Source organism: Phoxinus phoxinus (assembly GCF_949152265.1).
Source record: "Phoxinus phoxinus genome assembly, chromosome: 9".
Taxonomy (NCBI): domain Eukaryota; kingdom Metazoa; phylum Chordata; class Actinopteri; order Cypriniformes; family Leuciscidae; genus Phoxinus; species Phoxinus phoxinus.
Genome location: NC_136884.1, coordinates 2,491,863 through 2,505,394, shown reverse-complemented (window position 1 = coordinate 2,505,394; position 13,532 = coordinate 2,491,863). Strand labels below are relative to the sequence as shown.

The window sequence follows — 13,532 nt, the reverse complement described above, 5'->3', positions numbered from 1 at the left end:
TTCAGAAAACAGATGAAGCGAGATATCAGTGGCATGTAAAACACAGGACACAGCATATGTATTATATAGACTCATTACGTGCAAAGTGAGATATTTTAAGGCTTTATTTGTTATAATTTTGATGATTATGACAACTTATGAAAACCTTTTCACAACATTCTAATTTTTAATTAAGCTGTAAGCTGTAAGCCATAATCATCACAATTATAACAAATAAAGGCTTGAAATATCTCACTTTGCATGTAATGAGTCTATATAATATATTAGTTTCACCTTTTAAGTTGAATTACTGAAACAATTGAACTTTTGCACCATATTCTAGTTTTTCAAGTTTTACCTGTATGTCCTCATTCTCAATATCAATCTCTCTCTTTTTCTTTCCTCTTTTTTAATGTTGTTAAAACACTATTGTGGAGTTTTTCTTCTACTATTTGAGTAAATGGGAACGCAAAAATATATATTTAATGTAGTTTCTCATTCACCGCTAGGGAACTTTACCCAACAATGACGAGATCCGCTTCTGTGAAACCTGGAAATGTGAATGTATGAGTTTAATTAATTATATGGCTTGCCTTGTATTGCAAGATTGTCAATGTTTAGGAGACGCCTGCCCTCATGTGGCATTTTTAGAGACTCACTCTTTATGAATATATGGCATTTGAATATTAATATTTGAATATTTTGTATTTTATAACCTTTGCATCAAATTAGAAAAAGAAAAAAACTAGTTAGCTGCTGTGACTGTGTTTCCTCTCTCTTCTGACTTTTTATTTGATTTTTAATTTTATTAGATTTTTTATTAGATATAATTATCCAAAAGACAGCAAATACTATCAACATGTAAAACAAGAACCGGAACAACCACCAGAGGAGAGAATAAAATAAAATAAAATAAGACAAAATGTACAATATTAATAATAATACAAGAAAAGATAAGAAAATAAATAAGAGATATAATCAATTTGAGGATGTTACAAGAAAATGCACAACATTTTAAAGGGGGATTTTAAATAGAGCACATTTTCACACTTTCACAAGTGTTTGAAGGTATTGGTGAAATTCGTTGAGAAAAACTTTGAATAATGGCTTATGAATATGAAATTTTGCTAGAAGTAATAGATTTATAAAGTAAAAATTATTTTTCAAAGTTTTTCTCCGTATTGATGAAACCAAATATAACATAATTCCAAAATAAAGAAAAATGAGGATACACAAAATCAATAATCCTCTCTCTTCTGACTTTATTTTTTATTTTATTTTTTTATTAGACATTATACAAACATACAACATTCTAACATGACACCTTTACCCAACTATGACGTATTCCGCTTCCGAGAAACCTGGAAATGTGAAAAGGGCGTCTGCAGCTTATGAATATGCAAATTTGTTGGAATTATAAGAGACCTCGGTTTTTTAGAAAAAGAATGAAAAGACCCCTCCTTATAAATGTGTCTATATAGATATATATAAAAAACATTTTTTAAATGATTATTTATTTATTTAACTGATACATTTATTTGTATTTATAAATGCCATTAGATGTATATTTTGATATTTTGTTCTTGGTGAAAAAAAAAAGAAAAGCTTATGAATATGCATGACGTCACGGGACTGGGCGCTCCCGGAAGCTTGCATCGGGAAGGGCTGCAGCAAGATGGACTGACGTCACAGCGGGAGGAGAGCCGGAGTGAGTTGAGCCACTTTTCTCTCCATCCTAGAGATGATGGCGTCCCAACACCCATGATCAAGCAGAAAAAGAGGAGGAAGAAAGAAAGGAAGAAAGAAAGCGAGGCCCCCCCTTTTTTATGATCGCGATGTTTGATTTTCACTCGAAATGATTTAGGGTCACATTCATTCTTTTGTTGATAATATGTCCGTATTGACTTTGTATTGGAGGTTCGGGTAAGGTGCATCCATCCATCCATCCGTTCATCCATCCATCCACCCAGCGCAGTGGAGGGCACGGGCCGGGCCGATGGCTGCCGGGGGAGGCGGAGGGGGGTGCGGGGAGTCGGTGGATCATTACCGGGCGGAGGTGGAGCGTCTGATGCGCGAGCTTGCGGAGGCGAACCGGGAGAAGGTCCGCGCGGCGGAGTGCGGGCTCGCGGTGCTGGAGGAGAACCAGACGCTCAAACAACAGTATGCGGATCTGGAGACCGAGCAGGAGTCCCTCAGACTGGAGCTGGAGCATCTGCAGGAGGTACAGCCCCTTTCTCCTCGTGTTCTGCACTTATGCACTGTTAGACAACAGCCCGGTTGTGTTTTATGTGTTTTAGACCAGAACGGAACAGATTATATAGAGTACAAATGAGAACAACAAAGTAGGATAGATTATTGCCAAAACTCAGGAGATAGAACATTGCCAAGAAATGTTATCTTATGTTATGTTATGGAATGGAATGGAATGGAATAGAATAGAATAGAATAGAATAGAATAGAATAGAATAGAATAGAATAGAATGGAATGGAATGGAATATAATATAATATTTCCAAAATTTAGTAAGAACAGGGATAACATAAATGTGTTATAGACCAGAACAGAATTATATAATGAGAACAACAAAGTAGAATAGAATATTGTCAAAACTCATGTCATGATATGGAATAGAACATTGCCAAGAAATGTCATGTTATATTATGTTATGTTATAGAATATTTCCAAAATTGAGTAAGAACAGGGATAATAACATAAATGTGTTATAGACCAGAACATAATTATATAGAATACAAATGAGAACAACTGAGTAGAATAGAATATTATCAGAACTCATGTCATGATATGGAATAGAACATTGGCAAGAAATGTTATGTTATGGAATATTATAATAGAATATTTCCAAAAATCAGTAAGAACAATGATAGCATACAAGATGTGTGTTGAACAGAAAATTATAGAAAGTGGAATATATGTAATTATGTATGTATATTTATATTGCCAGTGACCATTTTTTTCCCATGTCTACTATTTGAACTACATGAAAATAAACACTACTAGTAATGAATAAATGAACAAAGCAAGCAAACAAACAAAAGCAAAGCAAGTATGTCCTGTATGTGTGTGTATGTATATATATCTCACACACACACACACACACACACACACAAACTTTTATGTTACATTAATCACGATGAATCAGTTTGACAACACTAATATATATATTACTGCATAAATTCAAGACTATTTTTTGCAACATTTAGTTCTAATGATCAACTTTTCCAGTTTGAGTTCTCATCAGCTATCATAAAAGATTTGAGTAAGCAAGAGATTTAGTTTAACAGCAGATGTGAACATGAGTGTGTCGGGACGTTTCAGATTCGCTGATGAGTCGCACACTAAATTACGCTCTCGACTGATGCATAAGGACATTCATTTTCATCCCATATTGCTTCCTCGTCTATATTCTCCCGGCCAGTTTATTAGTAGATAGATAGATAGCGTATACTCTTGCTGACTGCAGTGGACTGCGCTGAAGGTTAGCACAGGGTGACGACTGCCAGCAAACACACTCACGGATAATAAGATTGACAGAGACGGTTGAAGAGCTTCAGGAGTCCTCCATATGCACTTGAACACAAAGTCTTTGAGATCCCCCAAAAAACCTGAAGACAACAGAAAATCATGGAACAAAACTCTTTTGGTTTATGATTTATGTTTTACATTCTTAGTTTGTGTGTGTGTGTGTGTGTGTGTGTGTGTGTGTGTGTGTGTGTGTGTGTGTGTGTGTGTGTGTGTGTGTGTGTTGGAGGTGATATAGATGACTTTATAATTTACTTTTGAATTGGCCGTTTCAGTTCTCCATTAAACCTCAATGAACTGCATTGATTGTTGTTTAACAGATCAGAGGTCTGCGCTGGAATAATTGGTCACACAAATTTGGCATTTAGTGATGTTCTTCCGTGTCATCTATATGATAATGTGCCAGGACTGGGAGGACTGGGAGAAAGGCCATCGATAAACCCTCTCCTGTGGCCTCATAGGATAGTAAAGTGTCCATCAAATGCACACTTCAGGATCTCAGCAGAAGTGCCCTAGTTGGTCATCCGGGTACTTTTTGCTTTCTGTTTTTCAAACACTAGATATTCGGACATATTACTCTGTTGGCGTACTGTTTTTCACATACTATATAGTAGGGAAGCATTATATTTTCAGACACAGTATTGAAAGAAATATAGAAGTAGAAGTAAATTGTAAGCAAGGATTATTATCAGCATTTCTCTCCCTTTATATACCATCTTGGATGGATTGTTGCTTTATCTGCAAGTGCACACACACACACACACACACACACGCACACACACACACACACACACACACACACACACACACACACATATATGTGAAACGATTAATCGCATCCAAAATACAAGTTTGTGTTTACATAATAAATGTGCGTGTACTGTGTATAATTATTATATATATAAATACACACACACGCTTGTATATATTTAAGAAACATTTGTTATTTATATTTAAGATATTTATATTTATATATAATATAAATTATATATAAATATATACAGTATATGTATGCAAATTTTTTCTTAAATATATACAAGCGTGTGTGTGTAGTTATATATATAATAATTATACACAGTACACGCACATTTATTATGTAAACACAAACTTGTATTTTGGATGCGATTAATTGTGTAATAGCCCTAATATATATATATATATATGTTAGCATAAGTCTGCTTGTGATGCCTTAAAATACTGCCTAGGAATGTAGCAGATTTTTTATTGTCATTATTCCTGATAGATTTCTTGTAATATGCATTTTATTGGTAATTATCTGTCTTTCCCGGTGTATGAAATAGTAATGGTAATCTGAGGCACACCAGATGATGATGATGGCATCTGCTGATATATTATTCATAAATGTCTATTTCTGACATTCAAGACTCCCCATCGCCCTGCTAAGATTGGCTGCCACTATAACATGCAACTGGGAAATAGCAAAAATATAATTATAAACAAAATTATATGTGATAAAAGAGGTATATATATATATATAACAATCACATAAAAAAAGTTAGTTAACACTTTATTGACGCAATTACTACATGTACTTACTATAGTTATAATATTAATCATTTGTTACATTTATATAGCGCTTTTCTGGGTACTCAAAGCGCTTTACATAGAAAGGGGGGTAAAGCGTAAACAGTAAATTATAACAGTAAATTATGCATGCTTACAAAGTAACTAACCCTAAACCCTAACTCTATAATAAGTACATGTATTTGATTAATATTACTTATTTGAGTAAGTACAATGTAATTACGTCACGTTAAAATAAAGTGTAACCAAAAGTTATATACAGTTTGGCTTTTTGTTTTGCAAAAACTTGTTTCCACAAAAAGTCTTTGTCTGTGTTTCCTTGGCAAACCCACAAACGCGTGAGCCGAGGAGCGTCCAGGAGCCTAATGAGACCTTCCCAAGAATTCCCATTACAATCAGCCATTCATTACAATCCCTGCTATTATACGCCACAAGTATTTCAAACGCTGTTTTATAGTTGTTTACTTGAATTCCTCTGCCTTTATCAGTCATTCAGAGCGAATCTCCTACAGTCTTTCTTAATAAACAAGCAAAATTGGCAGATTCCCGTAACCTGCATTTGCAATATTGGCAGAATGTATCAGTTTCAGTCTGGCTTGTAATCTGCCAATTAAAGCACAACAGTTGTTCCTTAAATATCACAAATACAAGCAAACCCGACTCAGATGTCATTTACTCTTATGTTAGACAGTCTGGTGTCGTCTCCATCTCAGATATAAAGACTTGTGAGAGCGTTTCCCCCCCGACTGAGAGTGTAAGTCTTGTGAAGGCTTGGAGGATTGAGTCTGTCTCAGAGCGATAACGCTTCGGGATATTTGAGGCTGTATTTTATTCCCGTGGGAAACCGGTTGTTGCACATCTACAGTAGATCTTTCACATTTATATCCATGAGAAATATATTAGAATGAGTTTAATTTGTTTTCTTGTTGTGATGTCTTTGCGCATTCGGATGTTTTTGGATGATTATTTAAAGGGGCTATGTGTAGTTTTCAGCGGTATCTAGCGGTGATGTTTCAGATTGCAACCAATACGTTTACAAGCGAGTGCGCGTGCTTTTTTTAGTTTTTTATTATTATGTGGAGTTTGTGTTGGAGTCTGTGTTGTGCTGGTCGTTTCTTAGTGTTAGCAGACTTTATGTCATAAAGTTGCAGTGTCGTCGCTGTTGAGTGCAAAGTCAGTAGACGAGGCGAGACGCTCGGGAGTGCGTATGCAGGTCTCAGTCACATCACTGGATTTTGCTGCAAATCCAACCCGGAGACTTCACATAGAAATAGGAATACTTGATTTCAGGGACTCTAAAAAATGCTGGGTTGTTTCAACCCAATTTTGGGTAAAATATGGACAAACCCAGCCGTTGGGTTAAATTTTTACATTACATTTTTAACCCAACATTTGGGTTTGTCCATATTTTACCCAAAATTGGGTTGAAACAACCCAGCATTTTTTAGAGTAGCAAAACCCGCCAAGTGGATCATTTTATTGTGAGATTACAACCCCTTCACACACAGGCAATAAAAAATGGATTAATTTTAATAGAAAAACTACACATAGCACCTTTAATATGTGTGATTGCTGTAATGGCTTATATTATCAAGGTAACTGTAAAATGTAACCACAAAACCAGTCACACTTATACATCATATGAAAGCTGAATAAATAAGCCATCCATTGATGTATGATTTGTTAGGATAGGACAATATTTGGTCGAGATATAACTATTGAAAATCTGGAATCTGAAGATGCAAAAAAATCGAAACATTGAGAAAATCTCCTTTAAAGTTGTGCATTTATGTTCACGATTGTGCTGCATTCACTCACAAAAATACATGTATTATATATTTACTAAATATCTTCATGGAACATGATCTTTACTTAATATCCTCATGATTTTTGGCATAAAAGAAAAATTTTGACCCATATAATGTATAGTTGGCTATTGCCTCAGATATATCCGGGCGTCATGTGACTGGTTTTGTGATCCAGGGTCACATATGGTTTCTTATTTGCTGTTGATGAGATGTTGATGAGGTCATTTGCTATAGTGCTGATTGGTGTAATATGCTCAGAAAATCAGAAAATATATCAGAAAATCAAATCCTCGTTTCTGACTGGGTTTAGTGTTTCCAGCGGTGCTTGTGTGGCTGGTAATGTACATCAGCACTGGAGTAAAGATGAAAAATGCAGAAGTGCATTAGTTGGCGGAGCTCAGCGCTATAAAAGCATCGTCACTTTAACAAGTATGTGTGTGTGCATGTTGGCATTCTCCTCAAATATGATTTCAGATTTCATCAGAATATGAACCCAAAAAAACACCTTGTGTGGGAATGGGACGTCATATGATTGATATGATATGATTTTGAAATGATATAGTGTTAAAAACGAAGACAAAGTGTATTTGGCGCACTTTGTGTTGTTTACAACAAAGACTTCTGCTTTATCTTTTGAAATAATCTAGTGACAGATCTCTCCGGAGTTCATGCTGAGTTCCTGAAGTGCTCGGGCCGGAGCTTGGAGACATGTCTGCTCCGAGTTATGAATTATGGATCGGACAGATTCAGGCACTCAGAGGGAAAACACGTGAACGTCAAGCTGGATAATACGCTCAGAGAAACACACGCTGCATAATTCACATGATAACACTTCCCTGGTTGGATCTCACATGGCCATATTTAACCGCAAAATCATAAAGAATTTTTTTTAATTAACTTGCATGAAGAAAATGAAGCTTATTTTAGCAATTGTGACTTTTTCATGACAATTTATCACATTTATACTCAAAAAATGCATCCAGGCATTTTACATTTAAGTTTTTTTGTTGTTGTTGTAAATTCTCTTAATTCTCAAAGGTCTCAATACTGTAATGCAATATAAATAAATAAAATATACTTAAATAATAATATTTAATATGTATTTTTTAATATTTGTTAAATTACGCTTCTTAAAAAAGTATTCGGTATACAGCATTTTCTTTCATCAAAATCTAATTTAGTTTATTTTTTATTTAATGTTTTTGAGATAAATTATACTGTATTTATTAGGCATAACTACTTATTTTATTGTCTCTATCTGATCCAAATATGATTTCTTGACTGTAGTCAGTCCTCATAATGAATAATGGTAAACCCAGAATGTTGATGCTAGATTATAAAAGAGATGGGCCGTGTATGATAATATATTTAAAATATAAATATATATACCAGTGCTGATCATATAATTACATGTATATATAGCAAGAAAGCAAATTTATATAGCACTTTTACAGACAAGTTAATGCAGTTCAAAGTGCTTTAAAGGCACAGAAAATGTACAAAATAAGTTAAAAAATGTAAGTGTATGAAAATGTAGTAAAAATAAAGAAAATAAACAAGGAAAAGAGGAGGAGAATATATGTATGTATATATATATCAACTCAAGACAAACTTCCACGCACACTTCCATAAATGCAGGATAGGGCAAAGCTGTCAGTATGCAGATTAGACTAGGAAAATTATTAATGCTTATTATTTTGCATTATGCAACAATAAACACCATGTCAGACATGGAGGCGTCACTTTCACCAGCTCTGTCTCTCACAAACACTGTGCAACACACACACATATCTCACAATGGTCCTGTTTCAGGAGCATCTGGTCTGATTCCTGAAATAAACCGACTTTGAGGTGTTTCTGAGCTCTGCTGCAGAGCGGGTCACGAATAACGGTTCACTGCGGCCCGCGGGCCTTCATATCGATCCGTGTGTCTGTGTGTGTGGAGCTTCTCTCCAGAAAATGATAAGGCTCAGCTTACCGTCTCTCACATGAGCTGCTGTACGTCTGTACAACCGGCTGCTGGATACTATAGATAGATAGATAGATAGATAGATAGATAGATAGATAGATAGATAGATAGATAGATAGATATACTGCGCTGTGGTAGTGAGATATGTGTGAGGGTGTGTCTGTCTGAACAGAAGGAGAGAGAGAGAGAGGGAGGAGAGAGAGAGAGAGAGAGCTAGCTTTTTTCTTTGTGTGAAAGAAAATCTCCTGGGTGATTTCCACACCACAGTCCATGTGTGTGTGTGTGTGTGTGTGTCTGTGTGTGGTGTGTGTGTGTGTGTGTGTGTGGGGGGGGGGGGGGGGGGGTTATGATGACATCATGCTTTTGATAACAAATATAATTTAAATTATATTTAAATATAAGTAATATATAAATTCTATACATGTATCCAAGTGTATTTTTATTAATATTATAAATACGTATAATTCATCATACTTCACACTAATGATAAATTACTGTAGGGATATTATATATATATATATATAAAAGTAAATTACTTTATAATTTATATTATACAGCTAATACATTAACTTTGTTAGTGTTACAGATTAGTGATAACACTGTATAATATGTTCATTATTTTTTATTATTGCATTGTGTTATTCTAGTTTCCTAATTAACTAGCCTGACTTTTACCCTCCTCCATGTCTTGGACTCATCGTTACTCTAAATTTCCCCAAAATTCATGATTTTTAATGATTGTTTCATTTTCATTGTTTTCATTCGTTTGGGAAAATCTGGTTCTAAAGTAATATAGAGGTTTGTTCAAATGGTTTGATCATTAGTAATAGTGATGATGCTTGACCTAACGAACTACTTCAAGAGTTCAAGTGCAATATTTCTGATCTCAGCCGAGTGTAAACAACACTGAGTTTCCCAGCACAGCGGGACTGACTGACCGGGAGAGAGAGTTTGATTGAATTTCCAGCTTAATGGAAAATCCCAGTGGCGTTTGTTTTTCAGGGGTCCATCGGTCTCCATCCATGCAGGAGGAACACACTTCCCTCTGAGCGCACAAGACTCATTCGGCTCTCTCTCCCTTACAGTGAGCGACTTAAAGGGATAGATCACTTTGAAATTAAATGTTGGTATGTTTTATCTTACCTGAAGTGCATCCAAGATGTAGGTGTCTTTGTCTCCGCAGTAGTTTCAATTTTGATATGTTTAGGTCAAACCGTTCTTGTCTGTCAGTCATATAATGCAGGTGTATAGGCACTGTCTCCAAAAGCATGCAGAGAAAAGTCCAAATTAAAAAATTCCCCATCGTAAGTGCACATTGATGGCTTAAGCTCGCGCGAACTCATCCGGGAGTGTTGAGTTTTCACTTATTCCCATTTTGTAAGACTTCTATCTTGACACACTACTCGCTTCATTGTTCAGGTCAATCAAAGGCATACGTTGAGCCGTACAGCCAATCACACGCGTTTCTGCGACAGTTTAAAAATGCAACGTCCAATCGAAGGCGGTTAGTTTGCGGGGAAGAAATCCGGTGTAAACAGATCAGTTGGACTTGGTTGTGTAAAAGAGATAAAAACTATATAAATACTGTTCGTTTTCTCACACAAACCGCTTGTTTCGTGTCTTAGGCCATCAATCTGCACTTACGATGGGGAATTGTTTAATTTGGACTTTTCTCTGCATGCTTTTGGAGACAGTGCCTATAGACCTGCATTATATGACTGACAGACAAGAACGGTTTGACCTAAAAATATAAAAATTGAAACTACTGCGGAAACAAAGACACCGACATCTTGGATGCACTTCAGGTAAGATAAAACATACCAACATTTAATTTCAAAGTGAACTATCCCTTTAAAGCGTTAGTTCACGCAAAAATAAAAAATCTGTCAGTAATTACTCTCCCTCATGTTGTTCCAACCGCGTAAGACTTTCCTTCATCTTCAGAACACAAATTAAAGGTGAACTATGCAGTTTTTTTACCTTAAAGGGACAGTGTGTTGGAATTACTCCCATCTAGTGGTGAAATTGTATTTTGCATTTAAACGAATAGTGCTCTCTAGCGCCTCGCTTTTTCAAACGCGTGTTGCAACTACGGTAGCCGTTATGTACCAAGAAGCTTTTAACGTCGAGTTTAACTATACGTTACATGTTCTACTGTTATGCTGCCTATATAATGAATTACACAACCAAGCAATGAAAAAAAAGCTTGTAATTTAGACCGTAACATTGACTTACCCGTCAAGAAGAAAGCAGGAAACTTCAGAGTCTTAAAGTTGAGGTTGAAACTTAAGGTTGAGCCGCTGTAGTCACTTGGACTATTTTAAACATTGTCTTTATTAACTTTCTGGGCCGGCAAGTTTCAATTACAATAAAAGCCTATGGAGGAGTGAGACAGCTCTCAGATTTAATCACAAATATCTTCATTTGTGTCCCGAAGATGAACGAAAGTCTTACGGGGTTGAAAAACATGAGGGAGAGTAATTACTGACAGAGTTTACATTTTTGGGTGAACTAACCCTTTAAGGAACATTCCATTTGATCATTCTTCAAACATTATGGGAACGTTACTTTTGCATGTTCTTTGAACATTCCAAAACAAGTAGAAATATTTAGAAAATAAACATCTAACTTAAAACATTTTCTCCATGTGCTAACGTGTTGAGAACAGACCAGGTAACCTGGAAAGAACGTTTTACTAGGCGTGTTTCCATTACAGAATTGCGCAAAACTTTTGCGTTTTTTTCTAAATAACAAAAAAACGATTGTAAAATGACGGTATTTCCATTAACCGATGCTATGAGACTAAAATTTAATTTTTCTCTCTCGCGATAAGTCAAAAATCATGGCAACGGACGTTGGTAGGTTTAGGATGTATATCTTAGCCACTGCACTGGCCATTATTATTAACGGAAGGAGACGTGTGTGTGTTATCCAATCATTAGTGGCAAGGAGAGACCCTTAAACTTTTGAGTGTTTCTGGGTGTTTCTCCCTCATTTCTGCTCCGAGGTCTTGATTGTGGCATTTCTTTGAGGTTTATAATCCGGTATTCCTGTAATTATTTTGTCTTTTATGCATTTAATAAAGAACTCTCTCTAGTCTTCTGTCCAAACACACCGCGTCATCTACGTCAGGTACATGCGCAAAAACTCTTTCCATTGCAGTTTTGCGAAATATTTATTTTTCGAATTGCCTGAAAAACCTTCTCATGCGAGCGTAAAAAAGTTTTTGCGATAAATGGGATTTTTTTTTGCGAAATTGACGTGTTTCCATTGGGTGTATTTTTAATTCGCAATTTCAATTTGCGCAATTTGAAGGGTAATGGGAAACGCGGCTACTAACATTACTGGAAAAACGTTGAAAACCTTTCTAGCTATACAGTAGTTTTGAGAATGTTCCCTATCATGCATGCAATTAACCGTTTGTTATCGATGATGTCCCATAATGCACTGCTCCATAAGTCTGTTATTTCTTCTCTCATCCCTCAAACCTGGAGCGTTGAGCTCCTATACACCTCCCAATTGATTTTTCACACTTGAGTTTCTGCTTCTCTTGGCTGAGCGCTGCATTGATTTTCTCGGTGTCTTATGCGAGATCACCATTGTCATCTATTCCACTCACGCCTTCCAGATTATAGCCAATATTGCCTGAACTTCACCTCACATTACGAGGTCACAGATTCTGTGTCTCCTGCAGTTTACAGCCTCTCTTTTATAGGAATTGTGTCGTAGTTTTCTGTTTTTGCAAATATTAAACCCAGGGTTATTGTCGTTCATTTTAAATAATACTATTAGAATGTTTTTGTTAATTGAAATGAAGCTGAAATAAAATAAAATATAATAGTCTAAATGAAAATTAGAAATGTATCAAAAATAAGTTTAATAAAAATACTAATTGGAAATAAGTTATAACTAAGACTGAAATACAATTAATTAAACCTAAATACTAATATTTTAAAAAAATAAGAATAAAAATGACAAAAATGTAATGACTAAATTTAAAATTAGAAATAAAATTACTAAGTTAACTTATTTTTTTTTACTATAATAGAAATACTGAAATAGCATTGAATAAACCCTGACATATCCCTTTGCCTGTGTTGTAACTGCTGTATTTTTAATTTCAGATCTACTGAAAGTAAGATCTACTTTTTAAGTAAGGAAACTTTGAATTTAGACCTTGTCTATCTAAAGTATATGCTATAAGTACAAGTATTTGGTTTCCAACACACGCAGAGTAGACCAATCATAACAGACTGGGCAATCTGACCAATCAGAGCAGAGTAGACCAATCATAACAGACTGGACCATCTGACCAATCAGAGCAGAGTATACCAATCACAACAGACTGGACCATCTGACCAATCAGAGTAGAGTAGACCAATCACAACAGACTGAGCCATCTGACCAATCAGAGCAGAGTAGACCAATCACAACAGACTGGACCATTTGACCAATCAGAGTAGAGTAGACCAATCACAACAGACTGAGCGATCTGACCAATCAGAGCAGAGTAGACCAATCACAACAGACTGGACCATTTGACCAATCAGAGTAGAGTAGACCAATCACAACAGACTGGACCATTTGACCAATCAGAGTAGAGTAGACCAATCACAACAGACTGAGCCATCTGACCAATCAGAGCAGAGTAGACCAATCACAACAGACTGGACCATCTGACCAATCAGAGCA

The 13,532-nt window shown here is 35.7% G+C and overlaps 1 protein-coding gene across 9 annotated transcripts in view; it reads left to right on the top strand.

The window, feature by feature from the left end:
- Positions 1 to 240: 240 nt before the first annotated feature.
- LOC307004444 (protein bicaudal D homolog 1) overlaps positions 241 to 13,532 on the top strand; it is a 43,756-nt gene continuing 30,464 nt past the window's right edge. For 8 of the 9 annotated variants that reach the window (XM_079623691.1, XM_079623696.1, XM_079623693.1 and 5 more), the window contains exon 1: positions 242 to 2,200. In XM_079623691.1, the coding sequence (XP_079479817.1) occupies positions 1,976 to 2,200 (225 nt within the window). In that variant the 5' untranslated portion in view covers positions 242 to 1,975. Of the gene's footprint in view, positions 2,201 to 13,532 lie in introns of all 9 variants that reach the window. The other variant, XM_079623690.1, reaches the window with a different exon arrangement.